This window comes from Sinocyclocheilus anshuiensis, unplaced genomic scaffold, assembly GCF_001515605.1.
Source record: "Sinocyclocheilus anshuiensis isolate Anshui unplaced genomic scaffold, SAMN03320099.WGS_v1.1 scaffold1625, whole genome shotgun sequence".
NCBI lineage: Eukaryota > Metazoa > Chordata > Actinopteri > Cypriniformes > Cyprinidae > Sinocyclocheilus > Sinocyclocheilus anshuiensis.
The window spans coordinates 1,025,620-1,047,646 of NW_015539802.1; the positions used below are offsets into that span (position 1 = coordinate 1,025,620).

At 36.0% G+C, this 22,027-nt stretch overlaps 3 protein-coding genes across 3 annotated transcripts in view; 1 reads left to right on the top strand and 2 right to left on the bottom strand.

Annotated features, from left to right (window-relative positions):
* The window catches only part of LOC107683889 (membrane-associated guanylate kinase, WW and PDZ domain-containing protein 2-like), an 85,466-nt gene extending 75,705 nt beyond the window's left edge, over positions 1-9,761 (bottom strand). Inside the window, exon 1 of the mRNA XM_016479953.1 lies at positions 9,537-9,761. Within this exon, the coding sequence (XP_016335439.1) occupies positions 9,537-9,619 (83 nt within the window). The 5' untranslated portion in view covers positions 9,620-9,761. The remainder of the gene's footprint in view (positions 1-9,536) is intronic.
* Positions 9,762-11,310: 1,549 nt separating this feature from the next.
* Positions 11,311-19,912, top strand: gpkow (G patch domain and KOW motifs). Its single transcript, XM_016479954.1, has 11 exons — positions 11,311-11,510; positions 11,636-11,808; positions 13,587-13,726; positions 15,259-15,365; positions 15,674-15,878; positions 16,449-16,581; positions 17,272-17,452; positions 17,541-17,664; positions 17,896-17,965; positions 18,472-18,557; positions 19,353-19,912. The coding sequence occupies exons 1-11, from the start codon at positions 11,329-11,331 to the stop codon at positions 19,479-19,481; spliced, it is 1,530 nt and encodes a 509-aa protein (XP_016335440.1). The 5' UTR covers positions 11,311-11,328; the 3' UTR covers positions 19,482-19,912.
* Positions 19,913-20,550: 638 nt separating this feature from the next.
* The window catches only part of LOC107683912 (polyglutamine-binding protein 1-like), a 6,408-nt gene continuing 4,931 nt past the window's right edge, over positions 20,551-22,027 (bottom strand). The window contains exon 7 of the mRNA XM_016479974.1: positions 20,551-20,972. Coding sequence (XP_016335460.1) covers positions 20,795-20,972 — 178 coding nt within the window. The 3' untranslated portion in view covers positions 20,551-20,794. The remainder of the gene's footprint in view (positions 20,973-22,027) is intronic.

Here is a 22,027-nt window from a genome sequence, read left to right on the forward strand (position 1 = left end):
TGTTCACAGTTTAGCAGCTAAACTTTAGCTGTGGGCACGATTTGCTTGCATAAGTGTTTTTGTATTTTATGTCATTATTATAAGAACGGATTGGAGCACTATTTTATTGTTTTATGTAAAGGTGCTTTGTCAATGGTAGCGCACGCTAACTAACTTGCTCAAGGACTCCTCTCTGTGCCAATCACAACAGGCTTGGCCAGCTGACCAATCAGAGCAGAGTAGGCTTATGGAAGGGAGGGGTTTGCTCCGAACTTGCTTGGAACGAATCGTTTCGAAATCATTGGCAAATGACTCTAATATTAAATGTATATTCTAAGAAAATTACAATGTTTTCTGACCTTAGATGCATTTAAACCTGTTGTAGGGGAGTCCAACACAATATTAAGACACTTTAAAATACCATCTGACCTGCTCTTTAAAGTTAAAATGCCTTGATGATGGACTTGTTTATCACAAAGATACAGTTTTTCACTTCACAAGATGTTAGTTGATCAATGATAGTCATGTGGAATACTTGTGGATTATTGTGATGTTTTTATCAGCTGTTTGGTCTCTCATTCTGACGGCACCCATTCACTGCAGGGAATCCATTGGTGAACAAGTGATGTACACTCTTAAAAATAAAGGTGCCATACAAGAACCTTTTTTGTCTAAATGGTTCCATAAAGAACCTTTAACATCTGAAGAACCTTTCTGTTTCACAAAAGGTTCTTTGTGGAAAAAGAAGGTTCTTCAGATTATAAAAAGGTAAGAAAGAGATGGTTCTTTAAAGAACCTTTGACTGAATGGTTCTTTGTGGAACCAAAAATGGTTCTTCTATGGCACCGCTTTGAAGAACCTTTTAAGCACCTTTATTTTTAAGAGTGTAATGCTACATTTCTCCAAATCTGTTCCAATGAAGAAACAAACTAATTTACATCTTGGATAGCCTGAGAGTGAGTAAATTTTAGCAAATCTTTGACAACTTGTGAAGGTTGGTGTTCTGAACATGTTTATCAGCCATTTTTTATTTAAAGGTCATTAATGATAAACATCAAGTCATCCTCTGACCTTCTATTTACCACCTGTATTATTATGGCTGTATATTTTGGTATAAACATTATTTCAGTTACTGAAAGGGTCAATGTCGTTCCGCAAATCTTGGAGCCACCGCCTACAATAAACTGTAGTCTCAACTGAGACGTGCCAAGATTATGAAAGTAAAGAGAAGAGAGTCTAATTGAATTCCACAGTCAATCAATCAAAGAGTGCAAAGAATGTTTGAAAATGAGAGACAAACAGACAACAACTGAGACAGAATGAAGATGTATTACATTACGAGAGCATTAAATTCTAAAAACCATAAATGGTGTTTATCAAAGAAGAATTTCATAATGATATAATGCATACATAATAGCAATAAAACTATCCACCAAGACAGAAGACAATAACACGTCTCTGTGTCAGCAACAAACCACAGTAGGTAAAACAGTAAGTTTTCTGCCACATGACAGCTATCTTAACAGAAATAAACAAGAGCTGTAAGGTGAATACTGCACCTGTATGATCTGATTGATCTTATAAACATGCAGTGACAGTTTCTGCTCAACAATCTAGAACATTTATTGCAGTCAAAGCTGGAAAAGCACCTCATTCGTATGAGAAATACCTTGCCCTAATAGGAATATCACTCAGTGTGAAATACACATCTGTGTTTGGGCGGACTGATTGTTATGCAGGCTGGGGACAAAAGTGAGGAAGACATAGGAGACAAATCTTTGCATTTCACCTTGCAGGTTTTCTCCTTTACAAAGTCTGTGATGAATCAGTCTACTCAGTTATCCCCATCTTGTTTGCTTATCCTTGTTGTATTGGTGTTGGTAAGCGTGACAATTCTGCACAATGACTGAGAGGGGAATTTACTTTCCTTCACAGAATCCTGAGAGACTAGAAGTCTAATAAAGCTTTGATTTGTTTCTTGATATCTTATTTTCCAAGGGTTCAAAAATATTAATTTTATATTTGAACATCCGAAATTTTAATACATGAATGTCCAAATTTACACATCAACTAAATGTTATTAATGAAAAAATTAAAAATGTTATCTCGCAATTGTGACTTTATATCTCGCAATTCTAACTTTATAACTCGCAATTGCGAATTTATATCATGCAATTCTGAGAAAAAAAGTCAGAATTGTGAGTTTATATCTCGCAATTCTAACTTTATATCTTGCAATTGTGAGATAAAAAGTCGCAATAACCTTTTTTTATTTTTTATTCAGTGGCGGAAACGGGCTTCCATACACTGATGATCAGGGCTGAGAAGTAATGGAGAAACTGTAATGGTATTACGTATTTACAATATAAAATATAAGTAATTGTATTCAGTTACAATTAAAATAACTGGTAATTACAGTTACATTCAAAATGTAGCCTATTTAGATTTCTGAATGGATTACTTAGAATTTTTCACTTACCACAATAATTTCCATTTACATCTAAATATATTGTGCACAACAGGCTAACACATTACTAAGAAGAATAAGTTAGGCTTTGGCATAACTTTAATAACTTGCATTTGAGCAGTTATGTCACCCCTTCCCTGTCCTAACCTGTTTTTGACTGCTCTGACCCTAATCTTACATCACCCTCCACGGAGAGACTTGCTGGAGGCCAGCCAGCCCGTGCATCTTAAATTACAAACGACCTCCAAACAAACCTGAGCATCCACACAGCCTATAGACTGCTGGAGAACATCGTCTAGTAACACATCTTGCATCTAATCACTCTCCAGCACCCTCGGACACGGGCTGCATTAAACTCTGTGATGCTCAATCCTGCCCAAATCTGGGCCACTAGTGTAGCAGACACATGGACAGCCGTGACAGATTTAAAAATAAAAGATTAAATGTGAGTGGGCTGAAAAACACACACCAAACATTCCCAAACACAGCCTACACACACACACCCACATTTGACTTAATACCCATGAAGCTCAATGCAGTCAGGGTAGGGAATAAATGTTCTACTATAAATTGAATAAGGGTACATAAAATCATGTACACTACCGTTAAAATTTTTGTCATTGGTAAGATTTTTTTCATGCTTTTGAAAGACAAATCTTATGCTCACCAAGGCTGCATTTATTTGATTAAAAACATACATTAAAAACAGTAAGATTGTGAAATATTATAATCCTTAGAAATGTGACCCTGGAGCACAAAACCAGTCTTTAGTCGCTGGGGTATATTTGTAGCAATAGCCAAAAAAACATTGCATAGGTCAAAATGATCGATTTTTCTTTTATGCCAAAAATCATTAGGATATTAAGTAAAGATCATGTTCCATGAAAATATTTTGTACATTTCCTACCGTAAATATATCAAAACTTAATTTTTGATTAGTAATATGCATTGCTAAGAACTTAATTTGGACAACTTTAAAGGTGATTTTCTCAGTATTTTGATTTTTTTGCACCCTCAGATTCCAGATTTTCAAATAGTTGTATCTCGGCCAAATATTGTCCTATCCTAACAAACATACATCAATGGAAAGCTTATTTATTCAGCAGATGATTTATAAATCTCAGTTTAAAAAAATTGACATGTATGACTGGTTTTGTGGTCCAGGGTCACAAATCATTCTAATATACTGATTTGGTGCACAAAAAAACATTATTATTATTAATGTTGAAAAAGTTACATTTTTTTTTCAGGGTTCTTTGATGAAAAGTACATTCAATAACAGCATTTATTTGAAACCGAAATCTTTCGTAACACTATAAATGTCTTTACTGTCACTTTTGATCAATTTATTGTATCCTTTCTCTATAAAAGTATTATTTACTTAAAATAAAAATATTTTTAAAAATTAAATATTAAAAAAATAAATCTTTAATGGTAGTTTACACTGTCAAAAATCTGACAAAGGGCTGACGTTTCTTTACAAAAAATGATCCGTCCCAAAAATAGATGGAAAAATACAGCAAAGTACTTCAAAGATTCAGTCATAGATCGAAAGTGGCAAAGCGAAACGACATGCCTGAAAGCTTTTAATTGTGTTTTTTCTTTGTCGAAAGGCTTTTATTGTCAGAGATAAAACATAATTGTCTCAGCATGATGTGCAAAGACCAAAAACAAAAGTATGACGGAGCAAAATGCTTGTGTGGGAGTGGTGATTGTCTATAGAGATAGAGCGAGAGAAAATCCAAGATGTTGACATAACATAAGGGAGATGAAAAATGACCCAAACACAAGAAAAAAAATGTCTAGGTATATTGTGACATGACTAAAGGCTCTAATGCTAGATGATGACAATGACATGATATTGGAGAAAATAAAACCATCATAAATCCTGAGTTGTGTGTAGAAGTAACAGAAGGACAAAAAAAAGAGGAGATTGGGTTTGTATAGATGAAAGGTCAAAGGAGAACAGACAGAGGGACAGAAAGAGACAGAAAATAAAACAGGAAGAGAGGCTTGGCCTCAGAGAGTCCCAGCATGCTTGGCTAGGTCACAGTGCAGTAACCCGAGTGGGAAAGATTGTGCTGAATCAGATGCCATCGCTGAAGGTGACCCTCCATCGCTCCCTTCTGAGCTCTCTCTCCCCACCAGCCTCCTTTTCTCTCCTTTTGCCACGCCTCCTCATCCTTCTTCAGTCCCTTACCCCTCTATGTTTCTCCCTCCTCAACCACGTCTTCCATTCCTCGCTCTTCTCCTGCTCACTGATATTGATCCCTGCAGCCCTCCCTCTCTCCTCCTCAGTGCAGCCTACAGCTCAAGGCTGTGTGCGGTTCTCTTGTAACAATTTTACAGGGACACGCTTATGCCCTACCTGCTATCAATATCCATCTAACGGGGACCGATCCATCACTGTTCAGATTTATATTTGTGTTGTTCCAAGCAACAGATATGTCAAGGTCCATTTGGTCTGGATAATGAAGCGAGAGGAACTATGGTCCAGGTATTGACTCTTAGGTTAAATAGTGGGAAGATAAAGAACAATACAATCTCATTGCACTACACTTCACTGACCCAAGTTAAGATATAAGTGTTCAAACAGTTTGGTTCATTGATTGGTGTGTTTTGATAGTTTTACTATACTTTTTTGCCCTTAGGGGTAAGGGGATGCCATCTTGTGCCATTATTTTACATGGTTAAAGGCACAGTGTGCCCAAAAAATGAATATTTTGTCATCATTTACTCATTTATGTCAATCCAAGCAGTTTTTAAAGTCATTATGAACCAATGACAGTTGTGAGAATAAATAAGAGTGTCCATGATAAAGAAAAGGAAAAATCATTTAAAATTCTAGTTTAAAATACATGTGCCAAGTTCTTATAAATGTACTCTTTCTATTAATATGGGTTTCATATGGTTTTGAAAACATTTATACCACTTTCAAGAAATGTTTACCTTTAATAACTCTAAAAATGTCACGTGTTGTAACAATCAAGTAAAAAAGTAATAACATATTTTGTACATGTCAGTGTATAGTTATTATTAATTATATTAATTTTATTAATTATATTAATTTGAATTATTATATTATTTTTAAAATGTGATGATAATAATATAAAATATTTAAAAATATATATTATTATTTAATTATATTTTTTAGTTTTTGGAGAGTCGCACCACATGACGTTAAATAATAATATGGCTTGTCATAAAAATTACAAATTATCTAATATTTTAAAACACTTGAGGGTCTGCAGTCGTCCTTTCTATAAAATAATTTCCTGTTTTATTTATTCATTCATTCATTCATTCATTTTTTGTTGATGTTCACACCACATGGCTATTTTTCTAAGAAATAATAAAAGATATTGGCAAACAGCCTCTAATTACTTCAAGTTTTAGTTGTATGGAAAAGAGCAGCATAAACACTCTTCAAAGTATCTCCATTTGTGTTTTATGGAAGAAAGGAAGTCAAATAATAACATGAGGTTTAAAACATGGTGACAGAATATTCATTTCTGGATTAACTGTAAAAAAAAACTGGTTTAAAATCTATTTTTCTTTAGAAATTGCTAATAAATTTCACAATTAATTACAAAGAAATGGAAAGTAACACTGAATTAAATGTGAAATTTTGAAGCAGAAAGACTGAAATAGTATTTTCTTGTCAAACGAATATGAAAATGTACTGTTTGTTTTATTTACAACTTCAATTTTATTTAATTTTATTTATTTTAAATTTTTTTGAAGTGTAGTGTGACATCATTTCCTTGGCGAATTACCTTCACAATTTCTCACATAATATGACTGATGTCGATTCCATTAGACATCTGAGACTGAATAAGCTGAAACAGATTAGCAGATAGTGATGGTTTTGTAATGCAGACAGTGAGCTCAAAGAAGCAGAATTGTCTTGCAGTGCTGTCCTACACAGCAAGGGTAAACTGCAGCATCCTCACATCTCTCTCTCCTTCAACCACACCTTCTACACATCACCTTGAATATGCATGACGTGAGATGTGGACTGTGCATATAATCACACAATTAACAACCGCGCACAATACATGTTTTGCACAGAGGATCAGAATCATCTAATTAGCAGACGCTCAGCTATCAGATGAACTCAAATGAAGCAACATTCAGACCGCCTCAATAAGATGATCATAAGTAATTGGCCAGAAGTTGGATTGTTAATTTACCTGAAATTGAGAAGGTGAGGAAAGGCTAGCGTTTGTACACACACAACCATATGTTCACACACACATACACACAGCCTGTGAGTGTCCTCGAATACCTCGAGTAACTCGAATACAAAATAATCATCGAGACAAATTATTTGTGTCGAGGCTTCGTTTAGTCCATTTACTGTAACTTCAAACGGAACACCGTGTTTCCCCACGGACCATTATTACTGACGCACAACCCGATAAACGCTGGACCAGACCATAGACTGTATAAAAACAGGGACCAGACTTTAAAAAAAAAACGCGCTGGACATATTTAAGGCCGTAAATCGATATGGTGGCTAGTTATAATGTCCCTACGTTTGCTATGTTTTGTGAAAGACTAAATGCCATTGTGCATAAAAATACCACAGAAAGAAAGTTAGTCAATATCACACAAGAGTGCCAGTTTTCACCTCTAAAATCAGCATGATTACAAATGTGATTTTATTCAACAGTTCAATAAACAAGAAGGTAATATTATGAGTAGGGATATGCCGGTATCAAATTTTCATGTTGCGATTAATTGCTAATGCTTTTATCGCGGTATGCTTGTATTATCACGGTATTGAAATTTAGTTTAATAAAAGTGCTGTCATAATACAGTAGAGACTTACGTTTTAGACACTATATTGCCTGTTTTTGCTTTATTTGGCCAACAAAAAATTCACAGCCACAGCGCTGTTTTGCATCTCTGAGCAAAATGACGGCGATTCGTTCCTGAATTAATCAACCGTTTAAATGATTCGGTGAAATCGCAATGACTCACTTCCTAACAGTGACTTGCTGCCACCTGCTGGCGGTTTTAATTTGCGGCTTTATAAAGGTAAAAATGCCCATAAAATGTAAAAATCAATTTAAACTTATTGGAACAGATTAATTTCTATCACTGCGGTGAACTGACCCGCACACAGAATATGAAGAATATCAAAAACAAGTTACACACACACACCCACCCACACACACACCAGTACGTATAGGGACATTTAGGAGGGTTTATTCTCCAAATAACTCTAATTTCATGTTGCAGAAAAATGTGTTTAAAAATTGTGTATGGTCTCTTGTTCTTGTTCCAAGTTACCTTCCTGTCCACTGATTTTTGCCTCTCACAAAAGCCACAAAGCCTTCCAAGAAGACAGTAAAGGCTTATGTCATGCTTGAGCTTTAGTTACTTGAAAGTTAAGTTGCACGACATAAATGCAATGTTTAGGTATTATTATTATTTGTATTACTATTATTTTGATTTATGCCTTAGTTTTAGTTTGTACTGTTTACCTTTTTTAAAGTAATGTGAAATTGGTTTTTGTATTTTTATTTATTTATTTTATTTTTTATTGATATATTTGTATTTGCATTTTGAATGTAATTTGGCAATTAAATGCATTAAATGGGTTTAGTTTTCATGGTTATTAATGTATGCAATTTCAGCAATAAAAATTAAAATTTTTCTAAAAAGAAAACAAATTAGTTGTTTATTTTAAGAGATCTATCTTATTATCTCTTGTATATTTAGTATTGCTCTTTAATAAAGAAAAATGACTTCGTATCCGATTACTCGATTAATCGATGGAATAATCTGTAGAATACTCGATTACTAAAATAATCGATAGCTACAGCCCTAGTGTGAAGTGAGTGTTTCTCAGGGGTTCGGGATAGGGAATATTGCAATTGTTGCTTTCTTCAGACTTCTGCCTCTTCCTCCCTCTATCTTTCTCATATTAATGAATGATTCATAACTGTTGGATAACCTTGACTGCTCCCTGAGCCTTCAGCAATGCACTGTGTTGTGAAGTCTGGGTCACAACATTCATTATTTCAGTAGCACATCAGGACAGACACACCCAAACACACACACACACACACACACACCTCAACAACTCAGCATCTCTGCCTGATTCTTCGGCACGTACACCAGTCACATACAAATGACTTTGATTCAAAGTTATATAAACATATTTGCACATGCATGCATTTCCAAAGTCTTTCAAACCTGATGAAATGCAACGACACACATCAAGCTGATTGCATGCAAGACAGTTAAACCACTAACTAACAGATTTACAGTATCAACAAGAAATTGTATGTGTGTGAAAACAAACAAACAAATAAACAAGCTAAATAAATTCAGCATGTGCATCTCTCGATTCATCTAAATAAGCAGATGAAGGTAAATAGTATACTAACAAATAATTGAATTACTGAATTATTATAAATGAATTATTGTAATGTTATAATATCATGTATATATTATATATTTATATAATATGTTAATTAATCATATATATTAAATAAATACTTAGTTTAAATAAGTATATAAATAGTTTATTATATAAAGTCTTTAATTGTTTGATGAATCGGATTCAAACCATATAATGCACTTTGTATAATAAGCTGTATTTTTAATTTATAAAATAAATAACTTAATGATAGGTAAATTAATCTGAAACTATACATAATAATTCGTAATAAATATTTAATTATTATTTAAAAAAATAAATAGTTGGTATATTAAATATGAAAATTAAGTCCACACCTATCAAATACATTTATACAAACAACGGTTATATTTTTACTTCATAATGCAGCATTTATCTTGAGATAAAACCAACTAGAAACTAAACAAGGAACATTTGTCAAGGAGAACAAATGACTTGACAGTCTAAATTTAAAAAAAAAAGCCTTAATAGATAGATAGATATTAAGTTTGGAAATTAAGTGAAAATGAATCAGAACTAACATACTATGTATGTAGCATAAACTGTTGTATTTGGTAAGCACAAACTCAACGCATCTTTCTACCTCGCGTCTTTCCCACACCCACATTTACAGTCCAAACATTCAGACAACACGGATATTCAGCAGAAAACACTCACCTGCACTGCCGCTGACACACACACATTCTTTTCAAACAACTCAGCCGTTCAAAAATCCTCCGTTTAAACGCGTCTATATACATTGATAAAAACCTAGGTTTGACCCCCACGGTCAAATTCCTACAAAAAAATAATTCCTTACTGTTAATTATTCGGAAGGATGCTGCGAGATTAATAACTTTCTACGACTTCTGAATGCTGTTGTCTAGAGAGAGCACTATCAGCACGCAGATGAGATGCGCGCCAGACGCGTGTGTGTTCAGTGTGTGCGAGTGTGTGTTCAGCTCGGGACCCGTGATGATGATCTGCGAGGAAAAAAACACAGGGAGAAAAAAACGCACATCGGACAGCGCGTTTCCACTTGGACAACAGCCACTGTCATTGGATTGTGGCTTTCAGGCCAGAGATAACTTATGTCCTAAACAAACTAAAGAGATTTTTTGAATTTTCTTGACATCAGCAGCAGCAGCACCGTGAGTGATTTCCACACAGCAACACGTCCACTAAACAATCAATGACAGAGCCCAAATCTTACCTTCATAGTTACCGCTTTCTCTTCATCGCGTCCCGAGGCGTTTTAATCCGCGTAATTGTTTTGACTTTCTGAGGTAATAAATGCGCTGATGCGTTACATTGCAGCGGTTATGCTGAGTCTGGTTCTCGCAGCATACTCAATAAGCAGAGCACGGCGACAGTATCGATTATGAACCGGAGGACAGTGTCGCGGATGTCCGTGAAGGCGTGCTGCGGGAAGAAGCGATGCGTGTCAGCGGCGCAGATCGCGTCTAGCGCGCGCTTCAGTATTCCCAGGCGCAGGCGATACGAGAAGAACACTGTAATAAGAGTAAGAAGCGATATTGGAGGCGCTGCGGGGAGGGAAAGATATAAAGGGAAGAGCCGCCCCTTGTGTAAACGAACCAGGTAGTTTGCCGGTTTTGTTAAAAGCACCTCAGGTCAGGGGAGAGAAATGTGGACCGGTGAAATGGGAGGATTTGGGTGGGAAGTGAGTTGGGAAACTAGCGTGAAAGTGCATTTACATTTTTACCGCCCTCTTCCATTTAAACAAGCTCAAACCAGATGGTTTGGTGATCTCCAAGATTGGTTAGATTGACCTGTTTTCTGGTTTTAGATGGACTTTGGGCACTTTCTTTCAGCTGGTCAGGCTGGGAAACCATCTAAAACCAGCAAAAAGCAGCTAAGACCAGGAAACCAAATTAAGATGGTTCACAAATGTTTTTTTTTTTCAGCAGAACTCTGTCTGGATAATAAAAGTAGACATGGTTTGTGTGCATAGTCTATGATTGTTTGGCAAGGAGATAGAGTCACATCAGTCTTTGGTCACATATGAATAGTTTTGTGCCAACTTGTCCTGGGTCAGTCATGAAGAGGCATTGGCAAGAGATTTCTTGCCTCAATCACTGATACTCTTTTTAGGGCAAATCTATGGCCCTACATCACTGGCAAATTATAAACAACTAGACTGAATTAAAAAAAATGTATGTGCTTTTGTTGCTTAACTCATATATATATATATATATATATATATATATATATACACACACACACACACACACACACACACATTTTTATTACAACATTCATTCATATTTGTAAGGAAAATTATATTTTTTTATTATATTTTCTATGAACTATTTTTACTAAATTAAAAAGAATAAATACAGTCGTGCGTAACGTGTTGCATTATCGGAATTGTAGTCTTTTGAGCCCTCCAGGTATAGAAATGGCTGTCCAATAAAACTACATGTACCAGCGACTTCAACACACTACAAACATGGCGTCGCCGGAGCGGCATCAGGAGCGTGAATCGCTGAGGGATAATATTAGCCAAGATGATGGAGGCAAAAAATCTGGCCCAGTATCTTTCGGTTTTAGTAAAACTTTAAGTAAGGTTAAATCTGGGAAAGCGGAAGAGCGAGATTATTTAGTTGAAGTCGAAGGGAAGGAACTTAAAGGGTGAGTAGAAGGCTAACGTTAGCTAGGTTAGCTAATAATCTAACTGAAAGTAACGTTAGTGTGACGTTGATAATTTCTATCTCATCATGTGCTTCAACTCTTGTATGTATCTGTCACTTATACAGAACCAAACCGGTGGAGAAACCGAAGGAGCTGGTCATCCCGTTGATCCACAAGAACCGCTGGTACCGGCAGGATGCTGAGCGAGACGACAAGAGCAGCGAAGACAAGAGCAGAGACCCGTCCCAGCAGGAGCAGGACACGGTGGAGTCTCAAGCCGTCAAAGAGCTCATCGAAGGTGTGTTAATTGATTATTATTCGTTCTGTAGTAGGTTATGGCTGTGTTTCAAAACCTATTAAGATGTCTACCTAGGAGACATTCTTGGGCATTCATTTACTAATATAAAATTGCCAGAAAGTTAAATTATTTGTAGTATTCACTAGGGCTGCACGATAAATCGAAATGGAATCGAGATCGCGATTCGACAGAAGCTGCGATTGTCATGCGTGTCTTTCAGTGAAGCACGGTTCTGTGATCAGCAGTAAATCTCCATCCAAAGGCCAGAGGGCGCTCTCGCGCTGAAACTCCAAATACACCTTGCAGAAGAAACCCAGAAAATGCCTATCACTGCAGCTGAATAAACAGAAGATTCAACTGCTTTCATTGATTCAACGTGACTAATAAACACACGACTACGGCAATATACGGTTTATCTGAGTTCTTATTATTATCACTTTCATTAAAATAATGTATATTTATAATGCAATGCCTTTATCACTGCTTAAATACTATGAAAAATCGTGCAGCCCTAGTATTCACTCTGGAGTACTACGTTAATATCATTGTACGTCAAAATTGTAACCATTCAGTTCCATGATATTTTGAAAATTGACACTGACTGTACTGTAAAACGAATTGGATGAGACCTGGTTGAGCTGCACTAGAGAAGGCAACGAGTGTTATCACTATGTCGGAGACACCCTAGCTTTCCCAAGGCAGACGAACTTAGAGTGGTTACAATCATCCGGGTTTAAATCGCACTCTAATTGATTTGATTTTGACGCAATATTTACACTGAAGCTCGCAGGCGGCTATGGTAAGGGGCGTGACATTTCTGACCAGGCGCCGAGTGTTGCCAATTACAACACACACTGGCCCAGCTGACCAATCACAACACACACTGGCCCAGCTGACCAATCACAGCACACACTGGCCTAGTATGAGAGCCTGTTCTAGTACACCCCCAAAACAAAATCAAGACTTTGTAAAAGAGCATAATAGGACCCCTTTAACATGTAACGTACTTGACTATAAATCTAACTGTAGTGTGTTTAGTAATAAATATATGATATATATTTTAAATGTACCAAATTGCAATGTCAACATTACAAATATGTAATTGCAAATATGTTTAAATATAGTTTTCTATAGAAATGACATGCTAAAATAGTATTTATCATTTCTACTAAAAGTATATTTTAGTTACCATAAATGCTATATTTCAAAAACAATAGAATTATGAAATTACACATAAAAATGTACTAAAGTGGGTGAAAAATAACTTTCAAGTTCAACTAATTGTGTTTAAAATAAATGTTTAATAATAACTGTATAATTTAATATAAACTATAATACATTTTCATTTAATTGCAAATAACCTGCAGTTCAGTGTCTGGATACATTACATTTAGTTCACATTTGAGTATATTCTTTTAAAGTGTATTATTTCTGTAATAAGCATCTTTTTTATGCTAAAGTGTACTTCTTTTTCACAAGGGCTAATGAAATTATCTGTGTGGTTCCATGCAGTAGTAGTTTGTACAGTATTTGAATCCATTAGTTATTCACTGATGTAATGCTTGACATTAAATGCATCATCAATAATTCTCATAACTCAGTTGGTGTGGCAGTAATGTGGCTTTAGTGGTTCTACATCTGAAATGGCAAACAAAAGATTGTAGATGGAACCCTTTCTGTGATTGTAGTAAAAATGCTGCAAGCCAGTTTTGTACTCAAAAGCATCTGCTTAAATGAAGAATAATGTTCTGTTTCTGTTTGAATGTCATTTACTACAGAGTCTCAAAAGCACCAGGAGAGATGGAAGAACGGACCGCAGATGGATCCCAACTTTGCCATTCCTCTTCTCATGCAGAACCAGGCCCCTCAGGGTTTTGAGGATGGAGACAAAGTCAAAGTGGATTTGCGACCAGAGTCGGTAGGTTCATGATTGACACAAAAAATGGATGGAAGGACAGGCAGCCCTGTTTTAGCTAAAGTAGAGCCCCTTTACTGTTTTCAGCTGGTCTATCCAGAAATGAATGTTGCTTCTCAGCATGGAAATATGCTTTACATATTATTCTACACATTATTAAATTATTAAACACGTAAAGGCCTTTACAAATATTTCTGAGAATGCTGCACATGGGATACATTTGAGTGCCATGTTCATCATAGCAAATGGTATTGAATTAAATGGGAAAATCTTGTAAAGCAAGATGAATCTTTCCTTATAGATCCAGTGTGGAAATAAGTGTGTGACTAGTCTTTGACTAGTTTTAGACTCAATACATGGACTGTGACGTTAGTGTGAGTTACACGATTGTGCATGTATTTGATCAAAAATAAAGTAAAAACAGTAATATTGTTAGATGCTATGATTTAAAATGTTCTATTTGCAAAGGATTTTTTCATTTGAATGTATTTTAAAATGTAATTTATTCCTGGGATGCAAATGTTGAATTTTCAGCATTACTCCAGTCTTCAGTGTCACATGATCCTTCAGAAATTATTCTGATCTGCTGATTAGCTGCTCAGGAAACATTTCTTATTATCATCAATGTTGTAAACAGTTGTGCTAATGAATATTTAGATGTTTTTTCCAGGATTATTTGATCAATTTAAAGTTCAAAAGAAAAGCATTTGTTTGAAATTCTGTGTTAATAAGGAGCTATTCAAAAAACTGACCTCAGTAAAAATCCCATTTTAGTATGCTAACTATTTTACACGAGCAATGGCTATTATTGGTACTGCACCACTTTGTGCTTGCTGTATATGACTGTTATTGATACTGTATGCAGATACAGATCTCTTTCAGTTTAAATTAATTGCAAACCTGGGACACATTGGTGTGTTTGTACATGCTGAGGACTTCTAATGCAATTGTAGTTGTTGATTTATGAAGTGTATTCTATTAAAACTCAGTGTTCTATCGGCTGCTCGAGCTGTTGTCCAGTAATGGTGCCAGATGTGGTGTCAGCACGGGGCAGTTCAAGGTCATTGCACATGCAGTGCTCTTGTTGCATTTAATGTGTGTGTGTGTGTGTGTGTGTAGGATAAGGGTGTGTCCTAATGAAATGAGTGATGAAGAACTCTCCTGCTGCATCCAAATAGCTTACTCTGCATAAACTCCCTCCCTCTCTCTCTTCCTCGCTCCTCCAGTGTCATTTTCTCCTGCAGTGCAAGTCCATCACTTGTAGATTGTTGTGAGAGCGCCAGCTACAGCTTGATTAGGCTTTAACATGCTCAGAGTCATTATGAGTAAATTTTACTCTGCCTGTCAAAGCGCTTGTTTATTCAATGCATAAAAGAAGCTGTAATATTTAATCTAATTATCATCTTCTCTGTAGGTTGAGGTGTGTTTCTAATTAGTGTTTTGGGTCTGAATGTGTTTTTGATTGCTTAGGAATTCTGTGCTTGATTTCTCGGTGGAGATGTTTGAGATGTGTATTGAATATGATTCTGATTCAGTCCACAGATGCCGACTATGAACGTGTTCCTGTGGAGGCTTATGGGTTGGCCATGCTGAAGGGAATGGGCTGGAAGCAAGGAGAGGGAATCGGACACACATTTAAACAGTAAGGACCTTTTTTTTTTTTCAATTAAATTTAAAATAAAAAAAATGTATTGGATTTTTTTGTTATTTGTTTTAAAGTGCCCTTGACTCTCAGCATATTCAAATTAAATGTTTAAAAGTTAAAAATTATGCACAATTACTATTAGTATTATTTTTGTGAAATTATTTTTAATGATCAGTTATATTTTATATACATATAAAATGGGGGTGCTGATGTGCATGTGAGGGAGATGTGTTAGCTTGTGGTTTATGTTTGAAATATCCTAATAGCTGTTAAAAAAATATTTTGTTTCTCTCATTACCTGTCAGAGATGTGAAGCCCATAGAGCATCAGTTAAGGCCTAAAGGGCTGGGTTTGGGTGCCGATCGCTCTGCTATTAAAGACCTGGAGCCTGGTGTCCGCAAGAGACCTCCTAAACCTGGTGAGGAGAAGAAGGAAGAGGAGACGCTGGTTCTGGGACCTGGAGGATGTGTGCAGGTCCTGGCAGGAGCCCATAAAGACCTGTACGGGAAAGTGAGTGGATTTTACTTCATCCATATTCACTTCTGTGAAAGTAATGGTGAGTTACTATAATGACACACTAATGAGCTGTTCAAATGCAATAAGATGGATGCATTCCAGGCATCTTCTGAGACAGAAAAGCACATCTTATGTATTAGTGGTCTGGAAAAGTATGAGATTTTATATCTACCAACAAATAAAATTAAAGCTCTAAGTAATATATATATATATATATATATGTATGTATATAAACTTGAATGATGTGTCAATTTTCTTCAAATACTTTTAAATATTATCAGCTTTGGTTGGTCATGTCTGCTTCATAGAAGTTGTTAGCTCCCCCTTGTGTCAATTAATAACGCACAATTTTAGGAAAGTAGTTTTAAGATTTTTAAAAAATAAAATAATGTATGATATATGATATTATATATAGAGGAATTTTGGACTAGAAAATAATAGTTTGACTGACATTCATTATTTGTTTTTGCTCTCTCCCTGCCTGTTTTTCATATATATATATATATATGTATTAATAATTTTTTTTTCTATCTCTTTCTTGTTCTCACATGGTCTCTTTCACAGATAGAGGGAGTGGATCCAGATAACGCCAGAGTCGTAGTTAAACTTGCCATTGGTGGCAAGACAGTAACCATTATCCAGCACTCTTTAAAATTAGTCAGCCGTAAGGAATACGACAAAAACAGCAAAGACCTTAGTAAGTCTTACATCCTCATCTGTTGTTTGTGTACAACTGAGTTTTACAGCAATTCTACATACAAATCAAATATGTTGGTCCTGATTTTGTTATTCTGGCTAAATCTAAAAGCATTTGTTATTCTAGTTAAATGCATTTTCCTCATGAGTATTATATTTAAGATGAATAAAGAATGCTAATTCACAATGCATTTACCTTCCAGGATGTGAGTGCTTCAAATAAAACTGAATGTCCAGTGAGAAATAATGTAGTGCAAGGCATTTTATTCAGTAGGATTTTATTGGATTGTGAGCTAAATTAATGTTAGTTACTATTATATTAATGAGCATCGACGTGTTTAGGTAAACAGAATCCGTTTTGATTTCATGGTGTCTGAACAGTTGAGAATACAGAACAGTTGAGACTGTGTGAAGTGCAATTTGAGCTTGTGGGAAAACTAGCTGTTTGGGTTCAAGCGTTTAAACCCAAAACATCACCAGTAAGCCTTTATTTTTCTGTAATCAGAAGCTGTGTGGTCTGACATACATATTTCACACATGCTGGTTTGCGCACGTGAAACCGGTTTACACAAATTAGTCAAATAAAAGCCATTTTAAAACTGTAACTGTTGTTTTTTACTCTTTAAAAAAAATTAATGTAATTTTGTTTACCAGATCTTTATCAATTAAAATGGCCCTTTCTGTCTACCAGGTCGTCTTAGTAAAGCACACAAGGACAAAGAGAGAGAAAAAGAGCGGGAACAGCAGAGGGAACGAGAGGAGAGGTTAAACGGCAAAGATGACAGAGGAAAGACAGACAGAGTTCGAGAGAGGGAGAAGGACAGAGAGAGAGATCAGAAGAAAAGAAAACACAGAGAATCAAGTACAGACAGGTAAGACGGACACTCAAGAACAGTATGTTGCATGTACATGTTATTGAATCTGTATTTATTTAGATGCATGAATTATCCGCCCTTTCAGAGAGAAGCCTCCTCCAGCAAAAGAGTCGCGGCCCTCACCTCCAGCCCCCTCATGGCTCCAAAGAGACCTCCATGTGCGATTCATAGATAAAGCATTCAAAGGAGGCAAATACTACAACTCAAAGGTACTTCACTAGTATAGTGAGACTGGTTTGTTCAATACAGTGTTTGTTTTCATGCTGAGAGATACTGAAGTGGTGTTTCAAAGGGGGAAACACAGGATGTGTTCTTGTTTTCATAAACAAGCTAAACAGAATGCAACTGCATTTTAAAGACATGTTTTTACCACTTATTCCTAATTAAGATATTACTGATATGTAAGATATAAGTGTAACTTTTTTAATTTGTGTGTTTAGATGAGAGTCGAGGACGTCTTGACGCCCCACACCTGTGTTTGTCGTACAGAGGAGGGCAGACTGCTGGATGGTATGAAACACACTGATCTTGACCAATATAAGGCCCTGTCCACACGAACGCGGTTATTTTTAAAACCCCAGCTTTTTCTACGTGGTTAGGCCGTTCGTCCACACGCAAACGCAGCACCAGTTCACTGAAAACGCCTGCCAGGGTGAAGATTTTCTTTCTTGCCGTGTTATCGTGTAGACAGCGAAAACGGAGTTTTTGGCTTGTGACGTCGGCGCCTGTGCTGTTATCTCCGCCTACTGGAGACTTTTTTAGGCTTCTGATTGGCCAACATGGCTTTACGGTTGAGATTATATCGCCACCTGCTGGTTAGGCATGCTCTTGACAGTGCTTCATAGCATGCATTTGCGTTTTCATGTGGACGGAGATTTTTTTTAAAACGGAAGAAGGAAAAACTCTGTTTATAAAAATACCCACGTACGTGTGGACATGGCCTAAGATGCATTTTAACAGTGAGGATTTTTGGTCTTAAAGCTGGTTTTCAGTTTTCACTCATTTGTTTGTTTCAGATATAAGACAGAAGATGCTAGAGACCATTGTACCCAAGAACGACTCAGACTACATTATGGTGGTTCTGGGAGAACACAGAGGACAGGTACATGGATTCACTTGCTTGTGTAGTAAGCATAGCTCTGTTCCAAACCCTCATGGGCCACCTACTTAGACAGCATTTTAGGCATTATAGACACACCCGACATCAAGCTGTTTCACACAGAAAAATGTTGAAGACCCAGTGTTGTTATTGTTAACTAAAACTATTAATTATCATTTTTAATTGAATTAAAGCTAAAATAAAATATAAATATTAGATGAAAAACTTGAAAGAAAAAAAAATGTTAGTTGCGATGACAACTATCTGAAATAAGTACAAAAAATACTAAAACTGAAATAGAAATAAAAAAGAATGAGAACTAACAACAGGGAAAAAAGCTCATTCAGAATATTAATAAATACTAAAATAACCCTGCTTATTCCTCACTTGGGCAAAGTAGGGCAGCATGACATTTACACATTTATTCCAGAGATCATGCAATCCCAGAATGCACTGCAAAATCCAAGATGGTGAATAAACATTTTATTCACTACTAAAAATAGATCCACCTAATTAAAATGAAGTATTTGTGTGAACCATATATGCATCACCTTCGAGTATTAAGTCGTTATCTTCGTAACATGTTAACATATCTTAGAAAGTAGCTGCCTATGTAGAAAGCGAGGAAGTGCACTAGGATTTGGAACAGAGCCCTGAAGTTATTTTTAGTCATTTGATATGTATTTGTGGTCCACACGTTTTTTCACTCCTATAATCGTCTTTCATAATTTGTTATTTATCCATATAGAAAGCAGTGCATTTCTGTTGTAGAATCATAATGCATACGTTATCCTGCAGGTGGGCCGCATCCTGAAGCGAGACCGAGAGAAGTGTCGAGCCATGGTTCAGCTGGACCGGTACGAGGAGCAGGTGTTCGCACTCGACTATGACGCCATCTGTCATTATGTGGGCGGAACAGAACACTGAGGCCAAATGGATGATACACCACACCCTTCATCATCCCAACCTTATTCTGATTTTTCCTTACATTGCTAGAGACCAACATATCAGATACATCACATTTTTTAATACAACCAATATTTAATTAATTTTGTTAGTTGTGGTGTTGTATTTTAAATGCGAGTTTAGACCCAAATGTGGAGTCATACTTGGATGCAACTGTTGTTGCACTGTGACAGTGGCATATCTGCATAAATGGATGATCTTAAAGCAACATAATATCCTGTTAATAAGAGTCTGTTATGTTGCCAAATGAATAAAAAGTGCCATGTTTCTCTCTGTATAGTGATGATGAACATTTACACAGGTCATCGGTTCAGAAGCATCAGTGTTTGAGTGTCTGCTTATGATCAGGGAAATTACATTTCAACCCGATGTAATTAGGAATAAAAAAAAAATGTCACTGCCAGTTAATTAGAATCCAAACACTTTTGAAACTCTGCTTTGGCTTAGTCCAATAAAGATCTCAATTCGTTGTCCATGTACAAAGTTATACACAAGCCACCTAAAATTTCGACTCATGTTATCCTTTTATAATAAAATGTTTAAATTCCTGTAAAATGCCTTTGAGTTGATCTCTGAATGATTGAATCATCACTCTACTTGTCCATATAAATCTTACTGCATCATCTGATACACTCATTTCTAAGGCCTTAACTTCGAAATTTCAACTTTGCTGAAAACCTGTTGTACACAATTTACTATATAACCTGTCGTCATGGGATTATTATTCTTTTTTTTACTTGGTACTGTACACTTGTTTTGCTTCTGATAATGTAAACATACCTTTCATATTGCTGATATTAATATTTCAAGATGAACATTTACTGGACTTGGTTTACTTGATTATACATCTTTTTTTGGAAAAATCATGTTAAAATCTGGGTATCAAATATGATCTGATGGCGAAGGTCGTGTCATTTCAACATGCTAAAACACATTGAGGGGCAACCGCCTTCATGTATAAATATATATATATGTATATTTTTATTATTGAAAAACTCTTGAGTGTAGTCTTTCAGATGATTCTTTACAAAAACCACAATTTATTCTTTCATTTGTAAAACCTTTTTAAATTAACACAACCACTGAATGCATCTTTAAACAAAATGTTTGTTTTGCAGGGAACATCACTAGCGTAAGTAAAATGGCAATTGTTTATAAAATGTATAACACAACACATGGTATATTTACAAATGAATATTTGTTCCAAATGCAAGGAAAGATATTACAAGAGCCTTTTAAAAATTATAAAGGCTTTACAGACACACTATTCCTGCTCAGTCGTCGTCGTCATCATCATCATCCTCTTCCAAGCGTCTTGTGTTCTCAGCGTTTGCTCTCAGGACGGCTCCGGGACTGGGATACGGCCTCTGCTGGAACAGGGGTCCTGCTGCTGTGGTGTCCGCTCCGGTCTTTGCCTCGTTGCGTTTGGGGAGACCAGTGGACCATGAGCCCCTAAATGCAACAGCACCACATATTAATCATATTCTTTATTATAGAAACTACCTCAAAAATTACTTTTTGAGTGCATTGCATTGTGGTCTCTGTTTACTAAACATTTTGGCAAATTTAGTAGGTATCCAATGTAGGGCACCATTAGTCACCATTTCATTTGATAAATCTATTGTCCGATACACAGAAACTCAAAGATATTACAACTCTTCACTATAAAAGTTCAGTTTAACTTGAAGACATGACAACGTTCTAAAAGAGTAATAAAATACTGTTAGAATAATAACAATAATATAATGTAGTTTATTAATATAGTTTTTTTTATAGGTTATTTTTCATCATGTTTAATTTAAAAAATGCCCTACTAATGCATACAGAAAAAAGCATAGTTTGTATTGTACAGTGCCTATAAAAAGTGTTCATACCCCTTCATTTGTTTCACGCTTTGTGGATAAACTGCTTTAAATTACTTTTTTCCACATCCATCTACACTCCATACATCATAATGACAAAGCAAAAACAGAATTGTCACAACTTCATAAATTTATTAAAAATAAAAAAACTGAAATAAGTACATTGCATAAGTATTCATACCCTTAACTCGGTACTTGGCTGAGACACCTTTATAGCCTCAAGTTTTTGGGTATAATACTACAAGCTTTGATCATCAGCATTTTGCAATTATCTGCCATTCTTCTCCTGACCTCTTCAGCTCTCAAGCTCTGTCAGGTTGGATGGGGGCAGACGCACATTTTCAGGTTTCTCTAGAAATATTTGATTGGGTTCAAGCTCAGGCTGTGGCTGGGCCACTCAAGGACATTCACAGAGTTGTCTATAAGTCACTCTTGCTGTGTGCTTAGGGTCGTTGTCCTGTTGGAAGGTGAACCTTCTGCCCAGTCTGAGGTTCTGAATGCTCTGGACTGGGTTTTCATTAAGGCTAACTCAATATTTTGGTGCATTGAGCTTATCTTCTACTCTGACGAGTCCCTCGGTCCCTGCCACTGAAAAACAGCCCCACAGCATGAGGCTGCTACCAGCACACTTTACTTTTGGGGTGG